Source organism: Saimiri boliviensis, chromosome 6, assembly GCF_048565385.1.
Source record: "Saimiri boliviensis isolate mSaiBol1 chromosome 6, mSaiBol1.pri, whole genome shotgun sequence".
In the NCBI taxonomy this organism is placed as follows: Eukaryota; Metazoa; Chordata; class Mammalia; order Primates; family Cebidae; genus Saimiri; species Saimiri boliviensis.
The window spans coordinates 39,483,325-39,500,802 of NC_133454.1; the positions used below are offsets into that span (position 1 = coordinate 39,483,325).

General features: G+C 34.9%; 1 protein-coding gene across 4 annotated transcripts in view; it reads left to right on the top strand.

Moving 5' to 3' along the window:
* Positions 1 to 17,478, top strand: part of DYNC2H1 (dynein cytoplasmic 2 heavy chain 1) — a 402,876-nt gene that overhangs the window by 355,613 nt on the left and 29,785 nt on the right. For all 4 annotated transcript variants that reach the window (XM_003923764.4, XM_003923763.4, XM_074400491.1 and 1 more), the window contains 2 exons: positions 6,247 to 6,356; positions 7,346 to 7,427. In XM_003923764.4, the coding sequence (XP_003923813.1) occupies positions 6,247 to 6,356; positions 7,346 to 7,427 (192 nt within the window). The remainder of the gene's footprint in view (positions 1 to 6,246; positions 6,357 to 7,345; positions 7,428 to 17,478) is intronic.

The window sequence follows — 17,478 nt, forward strand, 5'->3', positions numbered from 1 at the left end:
ATTGTATATTTGGAAGACCCCATCATCTCAGCCCAAAGTCTCCTGAAACTGATAAACAACTTCAACAAAGTCTCAGGATACAAAATCAACATGCAAAAATCACAAGCATTCCTATACACCAGTAATAGACTTCAAGAGAGCCAAATCAAGAATGAAATGCCATTCACAATTGCTACAAAGAGAATAAAATACCTAGGAATACAACTAACAAGGAACGTAAAGGACCTCTTCAAGGAGAACTGCAAGCCATTGCTCAACGAAATAAGAGAGGATACAAACAGATAGAGAAACATTCCATGTTCATGGTTAGGAAGAATCAACATCGTGAAAATGGCCATACTGCCCAAAGTAACTTACAGATTCAACGCTATGCCCATCAAGCTACCAATGACCTTCTTCACAGAACTGGAAAAAAACACCTTAAACTTCATATGGAACCAAAAGAGAGCCCGCATAGCCAAGTCAATTCTCAGCAAAAAGAACAAAGCAGGAGGCATCACACTACTGCACTTCAAACTATACTACAAGGCTACAGTAATCAAAACAGCATGGTACTGGTACCAAAACAGAGATATAGACCAATGGAACAGAACAGAGGCCTCACAGGAAATACAACATACCCACAACCATCTGATCTTTGACAAACCTGACAAAAACAAGCAATGGGGAAAGGACTCCCTGTTTAATAAATGGTGTTGGGAAAACTGGCTAGCCATGTGTAGAAAGCAGAAACTGGACCCCTTCCTGACACCTTACACCAAAATTAACTCCAGATGGATTAAAGACTTAAACATCAGACCTAACACCATAAAAACCCTAGAAGAAAATCTAGGCAAAACCATTCAGGACATAGGTGTAGGCAAGGACTTCATGACCAAAACGCCAAAAGCAATGGCAACAAAAGCCAAAATAGACAAATGGGACCTAATCAAACTCCACAGCTTCTGCACGGCAAAAGAAACAGTCCGTAGAGTGAATCGGCAACCAACAGAATGGGAAAAAATTTTTGCAGTCTACCCATCTGACAAGGGGCTGATATCCAGAATTTACAAAGAACTAAAGCAGATCTACAAGAAAAAAACAAACAAGCCCATTCAAAAATGGGCGAAGGATATGAACAGATACTTTACAAAAGAAGACATACAGGAGGCCAACAAACATATTAAAAAATGCTCATCATCACTGGTCATCAGAGAAATGCAAATCAAAACCACATTGAGATACCATCTCACACCAGTTAGAATGGCGATCATTAAAAAATCGGGAAACAACAGATGCTGGAGAGGATGTGGAGAAATAGGAACACTTTTACACTGTTGGTGGGAATGTAAAGTAATTCAGCCATTATGGAAGACAGTGTGGAGATTCCTCAAGGACCTAAAAATCGAAATCCCATTTGACCCAGCAATCCCATTACTGGGTATATATCCAAAGGATTATAAATCATTCTACTATAAGGACACGTGCACATGAATGTTCATTGCAGCACTGTTTACAATAGCAAAGACCTGGAACCAACCCAAATGCCCAACGATGATAGACTGGATAGGGAAAATGTGGTACATATATACCATGGAATATTACGCAGCCATCAAAAACGATGAGTTCACGTCCTTTGTAGGGACATGGATGAACCTGGAAACCATCATTCTCAGCAAACTAACACAAGAGCAGAAAATCAAACACCGTATATTCTCACTCATAGGCGGGTGTTGAACAATGAGAACACATGGACACAGGGAGGGGAACACTACACACTGGGGTCCGTTGGGGGGAAATGGGGGAGGGGCCGGGGAGTGGGGAGGTGGGAAGAGATAGCATGGGGAGAAATGACAGATACAGGTGAGGGGACGGAAGACAGCAAACCACACTGCCATGTGTGTACCTATGCAACAATCTTGCATGTTCTTCACATGTACTCCAAAACCTAAAATGCAATAAAAAACAACAAGAACAAAAAAAAAATACATTAAAATGTGGATATGGCACATTGAGAAGAATGATTGGTTAAATGACTTATTTGCATTAAACATTTTTTCCAAGGAACACAGTGCATTAAAACAAAGTAAAATGGCATCAATTTATAAATGCATTGCATTTTAAATTATAGAATTGTGATTGTATGTGAATGAAGATAGCCATTAATGGGTTATAGGTGAAACAAGCCCACTGGAATATTTTGATATTTATTCCCATATATTTTCTCTGTATGTAAATAATATTTTTATATAATTAGGTTTATACTGTGTATACATTTTTGCATTCTGTTAAATATATTAGGCCCTAAACAGTTTCCAATGATATAAAATATTTTTCAAATATCAGTTTTTATTGGCTGTGTATTTTTTTTTTTGGTAGGGATATGTCATAATTTAATCAGCTAATTTCTATTCTGTTTATTATGCTTCAAATTCATTATAATTTTAAATGAGCATCCATGTATATTAATCTCTTAATTATTCCTTAATTTGCATTCCAAGAAAAGAATTACTGAGTAAAAGGGCTTTATATTTTTTAATCTTTGACACATTTTATCACATTGTTTTATCATGGTGTACCACTGTATACCCCTACGAAAATTTTGTCCATGTTGCAACACTTAGCAGCATTTAATCCAGGTGTCCCCAAACTTTTTACACAGTGGGCCAGTTCACTGTCCCTCAGACCGTTGGAGGGCCGCCACATACTGTGCACCTCTCACTGACCACCAGTGAAAGAGGTGCCCCTTCCTGAAGTGCGGCGTGGGTTGGGGGGCATGGATAAATGGCCTTAGGGGGCTGCATGCGGCCCGCGGGCCATAGTTTGGGGACGCCTGATTTAATCATTATCATTTCTCCTGCTATACCCTTGGGCTAAAAACCTATCTCAGTTTTACATAACTATTGAAGGTGATACTTGTTTCTGTAACTATGTAAATAATTTACCACTTTGTTAATGTTATTAACTCATTTTCATATTTGTGGTAAATGTGTTTTTTAAATTTAGTTTATGTAAAATCTTACATAATATAACCTATATTTCTTCTCTTTTTATGTTTTTAATGAAAGTCAACCATTCTGTAATCAGATGTATAATCTCACCCCCTTTTTTTCCTCATCTTGATTCTTTTTTTTTCCTTCATTAATTTATGGAATAAAATTTTACTCTGAATGATAAGTAGCGCAATTTTAGGTTAGAATGTGAATCGAAGGTTGAATTTTTTTGCAAGCAGTTAACAATTTTTCCCCAGCATCATTGACTGAATGTTTTTCTTCCTCAGTGACCTTATAATATATTATATTCTAACAGTTTTACTTGATTATGATCAGAGACTGAGTTTCTTCCTGGTTTGTGGATACACATTTCATAAATGTATGCAAACACTTCAAAGGAATTTTTCCCCATGGAGTATAACTGATACATTTGAATCATTTAATTTTTTTAAATTTTATGCTTTTGGCCCTTTTGTATTTTCATAAAGTTGTTTTTCATGTGCGTTTAATTTTGCCACAATAATTATATAGATTTAATTCTATATTTAACTGATTTCATTCCTTATAGCCAATAGGATAGCTTCTACATCCCTAAAAATATTAGTGTTAATTAATATGTAAAAGAGATAGAAAACATTTTTTTTTAGAAAGCGATACAAAAGCATTTTCTGAACTCTAGCCTATGTAAAAATGATACCTGCTTGTATTACAATTGAGTGATAAGTTACCTAATAATATTCTAGAAAAAATATCCTTTTACCTTTAAATTCTGTATATTTTGATCCATAAAGGAGTGGAACTCCCATGATATACTATTTATTTCTTAACACAGTTTTCCACTTACTGTCATTTTTCACAGTTGTTTTTGTATGTCTCATCTCCTCTAACTAAATCAGCTGTTTGCATTCAGTAAATGCTTCTGAGTAAATGAATGTAATTTGAATTCATAAATTCTGCTACATAATCAATATTTTAAAAATAAAATATTGCAATATCGTATCACCTCAGAAAATCATTTTATTTATGTTATAATAACGGAGGTTAACTAGATAATCTTTATCATTCATTCTAATTTAGAAATTTTATTGCCTGTGATTCTAAGTGTTTGTGTGTGTGTAATATATGAGAAATTGCCTGGCCCATTTAGCTGCTCAATTCTATTAGCTATTTATTTGCTTATTTCCATATTACATCTGTTATATGATATTTGAAGAATTATGGGTATGTAGTCTCATAATCGCAGAAGGGACTAGAGATTTTATGTTTAATCTTAAACCTAATCCTTTAAAAGTGGCATGGCCCATAACTTAGAATGAAGTAAAGAAGAAACATTTATGAAAAATATTTGCCAACTAGCATGCCTATGACTTTGTTCAAAGCCCAATTTGTGTATGCATATTTCTGCTTAGTAAAGATAATACTTCTGTATTTTCATGCTTATTAATGAGTATAAATGTGGTTAAGAGAAAAAAATGTGCTTATTGTTTCTGCGCTGTGAAGTTTGCTGTTCAAAGATATTATACATGCTAAAATAATCTTTGTTACTTAAACTTTATCTCATTAAATAACACTTTGCATTAGTCTACTTTTAAGCTTAATAGATTAACAAGTTATTTTTTCCTTGGATTAATAACATTTTTACTAAAGAGCTTTCCCTTCTTGACAATTATATTATTTAAACAAGTGAAAATCTGATTATCAGCTATAGTCTAATTTTTAATTAGTTTGAACATATATATGTGCATTCATTACTGGCAACAATTCTTCAGCAGTCATTTGAATTCAAAATTAATTTTACAGCGTTAATGAAATAGTAGTATAAATGAAAATATTAAATGACTTTTAAAATAACTGAACAGGATTAAGTATTATTTTTAATAAAGATACAGTTAAGTCTAATTTGATTATATTTAGCTAAGGAAAGAAATTATCAGGCCAATAATTTAATAAAAATTACTTGATGGGGAATAAATATGCTATGTATAATACTATTTAATTGAAAATAGACACTTTATGAAGTATTATCATTGTAAAGGATGATATCCAAGATAAATAATTATGGCTTGTTAAGAAGATCTTTTAAAAAAGTATTTTCTGCTTATGCAAAACATACTATCATCGGTACAGGAACATAGGAACATTAATGAGTACTAGTCAAATGCATTAAGATGTTAATGCAAACACAGTAGCTTTAGAGGTTTTAATTTCTTCTCTCGATCTGGCTAAGAGATGTAAACGCTTGGGTAAATAATAGGGTGTTATAGTACATGAAACACATCCTTTCTATGACAGTAATAAACACAATTTTTTTCTAGACTGTTTATAAATCATGCAAAATGAGTTACTGAGTAAAGGAGGATTCTGTGAGTTTTTAATAGCTGATATTACCGTAGTACCATCTCTGTGCACCTGCTGAACTAATAGACTGATTCAGAAATCATCAGTAAGCTATCTCTTAAAGGATAGTATCACCTGCAGAAAATATTACAGAGAAATGAATCACCTAAGACTACCTGAGTTTAATTACTGGTTCCAGCACCTATTATTTGACCTTGGGCAAGACCCTTAACCCCACTGTACCTCCACTTCCTCATTTGTAAAATGGGGATACTAATAATAACTTGCAGGTCATGGTAAGTGTAAACTTGGTTAATACATAGAAAGCATATAGTGTTAAACAGACGTTGTTTTTTCCATTTGTTCCAAATGGCAATTTTAAAAAATTACTTATGAAATATATTTTATATTGATATGTATTTCTCCAAATGGGAGTATGAGTTGATTATTTCAAAACACCTTTTAACACAGAATTATTTCTTGGACATTACCCTCCACTGTAATACTTGATTCAGTAAGATGGCAAATTCACCATCAAATCTGGAGTTGGAACCCTAATTCAGTTTGCATTGCCAAGAGAACTTTTTAGTTAGGCCTGGATGCTCAGCATTTCCTCAGCATACTAGAAGTGATGGCCCAAAATCGGATGCTATACATTAGGTTAATTTTCACCTTTTGGACTTTTTATGTTGAGTAGATTTTTACCAGAAAACAGTTGTGCAAGGAATCTTACTTAAGATGGATATTATGCCAAATTACAATGCCAGACTTTACAATGTCATATGGAAATATTATATATATATTTTTCTAGATACCATTTCAGAGCATTTGGAACCTGAACTTTCTCATTGAAAATGACTTAGGAGTAATTAAGTCTTTAATTGACTTATCTTTTAAGTGCATGTGTATTTATATATTTATATTTTCTCCCTTGTAGAATTGGGTAGATAAAGCTGAAAAACAGGCTCTTCTCTCTGAAACACTTGACCTATCAGAACTTTTCCATCCAGACACATTTCTTAATGCTCTTCGCCAGGAAACTGCAAGGTAATTAAAATGAAATACTTATTTGTCCCTGAGGGTAATTAATTTTGCTTTATTATCTTCCTATTCCACTGACCTTGGTTGTCAATAAATAAATTTATTATTGAAACACAGTTCTGTTATTTCCTTATACTCTACTTTAAATCACAGCGTTAACCTTTAGCTTAAAAAAGCATTGCTTTTAATGATGATGTATTTTATTTGAATTTAAAAAGATAAAATTTAACTTTTATAATTTTGATCATTTATCTAAACCTTTGCTGCCCACTATGGTAGCCAGAAGTCACATGGACTGATGTAAATGAATTAAAGTAAAATCAGATTCAAAATTCAGTTTTTCAGTAACTCTAACCATATTTAAAGTGCTCAATATTCACATGGCTTGTGACTGCCATTTTGGACTGCATAAAAGTATTTTTATCTTTGCAGAAAATTCTACTGGACAGTGTTGACTAGCCTCCTTGGTGGAGAAGAGGACTTGATGATTAAGATCAAGCTCCTTTTTACACCACACTTGGATTATCATATCATATATAATTTTTAACAAGTTGGAATGTAATAAAAGAGACATTATTAAAAATATCCTGGACAAAATTTAGTTGTTTAGTAACTCTCAGGGTTTTTTCAATTTATATTGCTTTAGGATCATATTATAAACATCAAATTTCAGTTTGGCTAATAAACATTTATTGAACACCCGTCATGTGCCTGCATTTGAGGGTAATGGTCAAAATAGGATTTAAAAATGAAAAAAAAAAAAAAAAAAAAAGGCCTTATCCTTAAGGAACTTACAACATCAAAGAGGAGACTGACATGTTACAGTTAACTTTGAAAACTTGGTGTAAACTCTAACATATTAAGCATAGTTTGATGTTTCTTAATTTTAAAAAGTATTGTTATTTAAACATGATATTGCTATATCTTTGGTCACTCTTCATCTTTTAATTCCTAAGAATTATTGATTTGTGACATTTCATGCTTTAACTTTACAGGACAGTGGGTCGTTCTGTGGATAGCCTTAAATTTGTAGCCTCTTGGAAAGGCCGACTGCAAGAAGCAAAGCTACAAATTAAGGTACTAGACTAATTTTAGATCTTGGAATCTAAAACTTGTCACCAACTGATGTAAGAGATTCTTTTGATCTCGAAGTGACCTATGTTTTTGTGTGTGTGTGTGACTTATCTTTATAGTGTAAGATCAGTAGAGTTAGATTGTATTACCTACATGAAAAATCAAAATAAGATTTGGCATGAAACAACTTGTAATAGAAAATACAGAATCTTCTTATGCAAACATAAGAATCTTAGGGATACAATATTTGAAAATGTAACTTTTAGTACAAATTTATTACAAATCATGCAGTTCTTTTAGCTTACCTGTTCTAAAATTCATCCTAATATTTACTGTACAATAACTACACACAGCTTGAGCATCCAAACATCCCTAATCCAAAAATTCAAAATACCCCCAGATCTGAACCTTTTTGAGTGCCAATATGATACCACATATTGTCATATTTTGGTCCACATGGATGGTGAAGATAGTGAAACCTTTGCTTTCTAATGGTTCAGTGTACACAAACTTTGCTTCATGCACAAAATTTAAAATATTATATAAAATTACCTTCAGACTATATTATACATTGTATATGAAACATAAATGAATTTGGTATTTAGACTTGGGTCCCATCCCCAAGATAGCTCACTTATGTATGTGCAAATAGCCATGCCCTGCATAACGATGGTTCTGTCGACAGATTGCACATACTACAGTTGTTTCATAAGATTATAATGGAGCTGAAAAATTCATATTGCCTGGTGATGTCTTTTGTGGGCTCTTTCTTGGTTCCATATGAAGTTTAAGGGTTTTTTTTCTAGTTTGGTGAAGAAGGTCAGTAGTAGCTTGATGGGGATAGTATTGAATCTATAAATTGCTTTGGGCAGTATGGCCATTTTCACACTACTGATTATGCCTAACCATGAGCATGGAATATTTTTCCATCTGTTTGTGCCCTCTCTTATTTCCTTGAGCAGTGGTTTGTAGTTCTCCTTGAAGAAGTTCTTCACATCCTTTGTTAGTTGTATTCCTAGGTATTTTATTCTCTTTGTAGCAATTGTGAATGGGAGTTTGCTCATGATTTGGCTGTTTGTCTGTTATTAGTGTATAGGAATGCTTGTGATTTTTGCACATTGATTCTGTATCCTGAGACTTTGCTGAAGTTGCTTATCAGCTTAATGAGATTTTGGGCTGAGATGATGGGGTCTTGTAAATGTACAATCATGTCATCTGCAAATAGAGACAATTTGTTTTTCTCTTTTTCTAATTGAATACCTTTTATTTCTTTTTCTTGCCTGATTGTTCTGGTCAGAACTTCCAATACTATGTTGATTAGGAGTAGTGAGAGAGGGCACCCTTGCCTTTTGCCTATTTTTTGCCCATTCAGTATACTGGCTGTTGGTTTGTCATAAATAGCTCTTATTATTTTGAGATATGTTCCATCGATACCTAGTTAATTGAGAGTTTTTAGCATAGAGGCCTGTTGAATTTTGTGAAAGGCCTTCTCTGCATCTATTGAGATAATCATGTGGTTTTGCCTTTGGTTCTGTATATGTGGTGGATTACATTTATAGATTTGTATATGTTGAACCAGTCTTGCATCCCAGGGATGAAGCCGACTTGATCCTGATGGATAAGCTTTTTGATATGCTGTTGGATTCAGTTTGCCAGTATTTTATTGAAGATTTTCACATCAATGTTCATCATGGTTATTGGCCTGAAATTTTCTTAGTTGTGTCTCTGCCAGGTTTTGGTATCAGGATGATGTTGGTCTCATAAGATGAGTTAGGGAGGATTTCCTCTTTTTTTATTGTTTGGAATAGTTTCACAAGGAATGGTACCAGCTCCTCTTCATACGTCTGGTAGAATTTGGCTGTGAACCTGTCTGGTCCTGGACTTATTTTTGATTGGTAGGCTATTAATTGCTGCCTCAACTTCAGACCTTGTTATTGGTCTGTTGAGGGTTTCAGCTTCTTCCTGGTTTAGTCTTGGGAGGTTGTAAGTGTCCAGGAATTTATCCATTTCTTCTAGATTTACTGGTTTATGTGCATAGAGGTGTTTGTAGTAACCTCTGATGGTAGTTTATATTTCTGTGGAGTTGGTGATATCACCTTTATCATTTTATATTACATCTATCCAGTTCTTCTCTCTTTTCTTTTTTATTAGTCTGGCTAGCAATCTATTTTGTTGATCTTTTCAAAAGCCAGCTCCTGGATTCACTGATTTTTTTGAAGGGTTTTTTTGTGTCTCTATCTCCTTCAGTTCTGCTCTGATCTTAGTTATTTCTTACCTTCTGCTAGCTTTTGATTTGTTTGATCTTACTCCTCTAGGTCTTTTAATTGTGACATCAGGGTGTTAATTTTAGATCTTTCCTTGCTTCTCATGTGGGCATTTAATGCTATAAATTTTCCTTTAGACCCTGCTTTAAATGTGTCCCAGAGATTCTGGTACATTGTGTCTTCATTCTCATTGGTTTCAAAGAACATCTTTATTTTTGCCTTCATTTCATTATTTATCCAGTAGTCATTCAGGAGCATGTTGTTCAGTTTCCATGAAGTTGTGTGGTTTTGAGTGAGTTTCTTAATCCTGATTTCTAATTTGATTGCACTTTGGTCTGAGAGACTGTTCGTTACAATTTCCATTCTTCTGCATTGGCTGAGGAGTGATTTATTTCCAATTATGTGGTCAAGTTTAGAGTAAGTGTGATATGGTGCTAAGAAGAATGTATCTTCTATGGATTTGGGGTGGAGAGTTCTGTAGATGTCTATTATGTCCGCTTGGTCCAGATCTGAGTTCAAGTCCTGGATATCCTTGTTAATTTTTTGTCTAGTTGATCTAATATTGATGATGCAGTGTTTAAGTCTCCCACTATTATTGTGTGGGAGTCCAAGTCTCTGTAGGTTGTTAATAACTTGCTTTATGTGTCTGGATGCTCCTGTATTGGGTGCATATATATTTAGGACAGTTAGCTCTTCTTGTTGCATTGATCCCTTTACCATTATGTAAGGTCCTTTTTTGTCTCTTTTGATCTTTGTTGATTTAAAGTCTGTTTTTTTCAAAAACTAGGATTGCAACCCCTGCTTTTTTTCCTTCTTCATTTGCTTGGTAAGTCTTCCTCAATCCCTTTATTTTGAACTTACATGTGTCTTAGCACCTGAGATGTGTCTCCTGAATACAGCACACTGATGGGTCTTAACTTTTTATCCAATTTGCCAGTCTATATCTTTTGATTGGGGCATTTAGCCCATTTACTTTTAAGGTTAATATTGTTATGTGTGAATTTGATCCTACCATTTTGATACTAGCTGGTTGATTTACCTGTTAGTTGATGCAGTTTCTTCATTATGTCAGTGATCTTTACCATTTGGTATGTTTTTGCAGTGGCTGGTACTGGTTATTCCTTTCTGTGTTTAGTGCTTCCTTCAGGAGCTCTTGCAAGGCAGGTCTGGTGGTGACAAAATCTCTCAGCAGTTGCTTGTCCATAAAGGATTTTATTTCTCCTTCACTTATGAAGCTTAGTTTGGCTGGATATTAAATTCTAGGTTGAAAGTTCTTTTCTTTAAGGATGTTAAATATTGGCCCCATTCTCTTCTGGCTTGTAGGATTTCCGCTGAGAGATCTGCTGTGAGTCTGATGTGCTTCCCTTTGTGGGTAACCAGACCTTCCTCTCTGGCTGCACTTAGCATTTTCCTTCATTTCAACCATGGTGAATCTGATTATGTGCCTTGGGGTTGCTCTTCTTGAGGAATCTTTGTGGTGTTTTCTGTATTTCCTGAATTTGAATTTTGGCCTGCCTTGCTATGTTGGGAAAGTTTTCCTGGAAAATATCCTGAAGAGTGTTTTCCAACTTGGTTTTATTCTTTAGTCACATTCAGGTACACTGATCAATCGTAGATTTGGTTTTTTCACATAATCCCATATTTCTTGAAGGCTTTGTTCATTTCTTTCACTCTTTTTTTCTCTAATCTTGCCTTCTCATTTAATTTCATTGAGTTTATCTTCAGTCTCTGATATTCTTTCTTCTGCTTGATTGATTTGGCTATTGAAACTTGTGTATGCTTCTCAAAGTTCTCATGCTGTATTTTTCAGCTCCATCAAGTTGTTTATGTTCTTCTCTGAGCTGGTTATTCAGCTAGCATTTCATCTAACCTTTCTTCAATGTTCTTAGTTTCTTTGCATTGAGTTAGAACATCCTTCTTTAGCTCAGAGAAGTTTGTTATTACCCACCTTCTGAAGCCTACTTCTGTCAATTTGTCAAACTCATTCTCCATCCTATTTTGTTCCCTTGCTGGTGAGGAGTTGTGATCCCTTGGAGGAGAAGAGGCATTCTAGTTTTTGGTGATTTCAGTCTTTTTATACTGGTTTCTTGCCATCTTCTTGGATTCATCTATCTTTGGTCTTTGAAATTGGTGACTTTCAGATGGGGTCTCTGAGTGGATGTCCATTTTGTTGATGTTAAAGCTTTCTTTCTGTTTTTTAGTTTTCCTTCTAACAGGCTCCTCTGCTGCAGGACTACTGGTGATCCACTCCAGACCCTACTTTCCTAGGAATCACCCACGGGGATTGTATAACAGCAAGTATTGCTGCCTGTTCCTTCCTCTGGTAGCTTCATCCCAAAAGGGTACCTGCCAGATGTCAGCCAGAGCTTTCCTGTATGAGTTGTCTCTTTGCATATATGGGGATCAGGGAGCCACTTGAGGAGGCAGTCTGTCCCTTATCAGAGCTCAAGTGTTGTGCTGGGAGCTCCATTACTCCCGTCAGAGTTGCTGGGCAGGGACATTTATGTCTGCTGAAGTGGGACTCACAGCCGCCCCTTTTCCCAGGTGCTCCAACCTGGGAAGGTCGGGCTTTATTTATAAGTCCATGATGGGCTGCTGCCCTTTTTCAGAGATGCCCTGCCCAGCAAGGAGGGAGTCCAGTCACAGTCTGCCTGCAGAGGCCTTGCTGAGCTGCCACAGGCTCCACTCATCTGCTGTGTAAACTTTCTTGTGATTTTGTCTACACAGGCAAGGTTAGAACTGCCTCAGTAATGGTGGACACCCCTCCCCCCACTGAGCTGGACAGTCCCAGGTCGAGCTCAAACTGCTGTGCTGGCTGTGAAAATTTCAAGCCAGTAGGTCTCAGCTTGCTGGTCTTTGTGGGGGTGGGACCTGACAAGCCAGATCACTTGGCTTTCTGCCTTCAGCCCCCCTTTTTTTCCAGGGGAATGGGCAGTTCTGTCTCTCAGGCATTCCAGGGACCAGAGAGACATGGGACCATGGGAAAAGCACAGTATCTGAGCCGGAGTGTCCAGAAAAGTTCCTGATGGCCTCCCTTGGGGTCGGATGGGGAGTTCTCCAGCCTGTTGCACTTCTTGGGTGAGGCAACACCCCACCCTGCCTTGGTTTGCCTTCCTTGGGCTACACCCACTGTCCAGCCAGTCCGCTTGAGATGAACCTGGTACCTCAGTTGGAAATGCAGAGATCCTCACCTTCTCCATCGCTTTTGCTAGGAACTGTGCTCCAGAGCTGTTCCTATTCAGCCATCTTGGTGAAAGTCTCTCCATAATTCCATTTTTAAAACAAATTCAGTGTTATAGTTCTTTTTTATTTTAAATTTTTGTGTTTAGATGAGGTCTCACTATGTTACCCAGTCTGGTCTCAGACTTCTGGTCTTAGGTGATCCTCCTGCCTCAGCCTCCCAAAGTGACAGGATTACAGGTATGAGCCATTACATTTGACCTGGCTATAGTTCTTTAATGCAGTTAACTTTCTGCAACTAGCTTTTCAGAAATTCCATTCATATAGTTCTAGTTTCCTGCTCAAAAGATTTGTTTTCATATTATTGCTATTTTCTAACATACTTTATCATTTATTTATATTTGTTGTCTGTCTTATTCCAGTAGAATGTAAGTCCCCTGAGAGTAGTATCAATAGCCATTACATAATAAGCACTCAATCAAACCCTTTCTGAATGGTTGAGTTCAGGGCCTACAATAGGACAGGCACTGTAATAGGTGTTCTTAGCATCAGCTCTAATGGTATAGTATGCCAGAAATTTGATCGTTACCAAAAGCTAGATCTTTCCCTTTTGGCTCTTTTGGCTCTATAGACTGCCATTAAATTCTCACTTAAAGCTGAAGAAGTTAGAAAAGTTTTCTTTCTTTTCTTTGCATTTAATTTTGTCATTTTGTTTTGTTTCGTTGAGATGGGGTTTTGCTATGTGGCTCAGGTTGAGTTTGAACTCCTCGGCTCAAGCAATCCTCCTGCCTCAGCTTCTTGAGTAGCTGGGATTACAGGCATATACCACCACACCCAGCTTCTTCACAATTTATTTTAACCTTAGCCCCTAGCTCATGAGAACTACCTTATCTATTACTGGTGGTCATACACTGCTGCCCCATTGTCAGAAGAAGGAGGGAACACAAGACATGTATATTTATATCTGGCAGCTGTGAACCTTGCATGTAAGTTTAGCATCATTATTTAATTTAGGAGTATAATAAGCAAGGGAAGCCAGTTTTATTCTGTGTCAAAATGTGTTCATATTTCCCAGAGTATATTGTCCCTGTTCTTTCAAAATGGGAATAAAGTTATGCACAACCAGAAAATCCCAAGCTTATATAATTGTTTTCTACTTTGAAGCAGTGGGGCATGGGCTGCACTGACAGTCAGTAAAATAAGATTCTAATATTAGTTTCTAAAAAATATCTATGTGACACTTTTAAGCAGTTAATGGGGTAGTCTGAGCCTTGGCTGTCAGTTATGAGTAGATTTCAATAATAACTTTCATTGACATGTTTATTATGAGGATCTCTGAATATATATGTGTAATCTGAATATATATAAAATATACTGAATACATATATTCATTATATTTTATTTTTAATATATTCAATATATTATATTTTATATATATTCAGATTATACACATACAGAGATCCTCATAATAAACATGTCAATGAAAGTTATTGAATATAATATATTCATTACATTTTATATATAAACATTTAATATTCATTACATTTTATTTATATTATATATAATATATAATATAAATAAATATAAATATAACCGGAGATAGAACTTTAGATGAAAATATACTTTCTTTTTCAATTAAACAAATATTTCCTACCTACATAGATCTTAACCATATATGTAATCTGAATATAAAATATATATATTCATTATAACTTCATTGATATGTTTAATAATAAACATATTATAACTTCATTGATATGTTTAATAAACATATCATTATAACTTCATTGATATGTTTAATAAACATATCATTATAACTTCATTGATATGTTTAATAAACATAACTTCATTGATATGTTTAATAATAAACATCAACGAAGTTATAATGATAATATATATTTTATATGCAGATTACATATATGGTTAAGATCTATGTAGGTAGGAAATATTTGTTTAATTGAAAAAGAAGTATATTTTCATCTAAAGTTCTATCTCCAGTAAGCAAAATTATTTTGCACTTAGGATTCATTAAAACATATTTTATTGTTAAAAATTAAAATTCTTACTTGTGAATATTTAGTAACATAAGCAAGTTTGGTATAATGACTAGAAAATAATTGCCATTTTTGTTAATAATATATTTCCACATATATTTACAACTTTAATTTTAAAAGTCTTGTCTACACATGAGATTTAAGATAATTTGACAGAACTTTTCCTCTCTTTGGTCCATTCACGTGAGCTATAAAAGCACATTTTCTAACTTTCTCACCTGCAGTTTCCAGAAATATTTATCAGAGAAGTCTTTTTTAGGCTCTCACTGTTAGCACTTGGCAAAATTAGTCAGTTCAATCATCTATTTAGGCTCCTTTTAATTATATTTTCAACAAAGGGGATTGTTTCAATAGGAGAACTTTGTATTTGAATTTTACTTGAATTTTACTATCACTATAATTTTATTAGTTTTTTTTTTTTAAATCTCTATCACCATAGACTAAATTAAACAGTGAGGCTGTAGTTCTCCAAACCAATCAATATTTAAACCCTCTAGACCTACTTAAGAGACATGTTTATATATTGATTTTCGGATCCTGAACATGCCCCTCTAAAATTCCTAAGTGCCATTATAGATTTATTATTTGTTAAATAGTACTTGTGAAACTTGATATTGCAAAATACTTAAGTCAAATTCATGTTCCACCTGCATATTACATCTTCCTCCAAGGCTGAGAGAGGATTGCCCTAGCCACACTTCAAGTAGCCATATGTGGTATAGTATACACAGTAACCACGTGTGGCTACTGAGCACATATGGGTACTATATTGTAGCTCTACATGGAACAGTCAGTTCCCTAGGAAATTTAAACATCCTTTGTTCTTCAAGGTTATTTTTTCAGTAATGTTTAATATTTTCTATTATTAAACATTTTAAACAAATACAGGAGAAAAGAGAGTAGTAAACTGAGTTGGCATATTCCAAGGTTTTAAGATTCAGAAACATTTTCCCCTTTTCTCTTTTATTGCTAAAACACATTTCAGACATCATTTTATTTTGCCCTTCCATGGTTCTGAATGTGTTTCTTTAAAAATATATATTTTCTTAAATACATTATCACAAATAACAAAATTAAAATTCCTTGGAAACATTTAATATGCAGCCCAAAACAGTATACTGACCAGTCTCTAAAAGAACTCTTTCCAGTGGTTTGTTTGAATAAGTGTCAAAATAATGAAATGAGATGCTTACACTGATTATGTGCTTTAAGTCTTTTCATATCTCAATCAGGTTGCATTTTTCATTTCATACTACTGTTTGTTACAGGAGTAAGGTTATTTCTTCTATAGAATGATATACATTCTGTACTCATCTGTTTGCTTCTTTGTAGTAGTATTTAACTTTTGTTCCTCTGTCCCTCATTTCTTATAAATTAATTCCAAAGCTCTAATTACATTCATTTTTTTTGTGGGGTCAGGGCAGCTGAAACACTTCATAGGTGGCACAGGGTTCTTCATTTTTCATTGTGTGATGAGGCACACAACGTGTTGTTTTCCTGTTTCTAGTGATGCTAACATTGATTCATGTGTACAGGCAGTGACAGCCTCATTCCTCATATAAAGTTTCTTATCAGTCTTTTATCTAATAGTTTTAACCATTGATGATCATTGCTTGGATAATTAGGGGTTGCATACTGATTTTTCTAATTTTTATTCTGTCCACATTTATGAGCTAAGATTCTTCTGCAAAGAAGCTTCGATTAGGTCTATGTAGTTACCTGGATACCATGAAACACATTTTTTGTTGAAAATATAGAATGCTTAATTTTTTTTCATTTAAACTGGGAATATTCAAAACATGCTATTGTTACATAAGTTTCCAGCAGTGTCCAGTGACATCTTCTCTTTAAGTATTATTGCGAGCTTCCTGTATGTCTAATGTTTCAGTAAATTGCATTTATTATTCTTTTTCATGTGCGGTTGTCTCTGGTCTTTGGCATATATGTGATGCCTTTTTTTTTAATTGTACTTTAGGTTCTGGGGTGCATGTGCAGATCATGCAGGATTGTTGCATAGGTACATACATGGCAAGGTGCTTTGCTGCCTTCATTTCCCTATCACCTGTATCTGGTATTTCTGCCCTCATTATCCCTCCCCTCCCTCCCTACCACTGCTGTTTGCTTCTTTGTGGTATTTCTTATAAATGAGAGACAGAGGAACAAAGTTAAATACTACCCCTAGGCCCCCCAACACTGACCGCAGTGTGTGATGCTCCCATCCCTGTGTCCACTGTTCTAATTGTTCAAGAACCACCTATGAGTGATAACATATGGTGTTTGGTTTTCTGTTCTTGTGTCAGTTTGCTGAGAATGATGGTTTCCAGATTCATCCATGTCCCTAAGAAGGACACGAACTCATCATTTTTTATGGCTGTGTAGTATTCCATGGTGTACATGTGCCACATTTTCTTTATCCAGTCTATTGCTGATGGACATTTGGGTTGGTTTCAGGTCTTTGCTATTGTAAACAGTGCCGCTATGAACGTATGTGAACATGTGTCTTTATAACAGAATGATTTATAATCCTTTGGATATATATCCAGTAATGGGATTGCT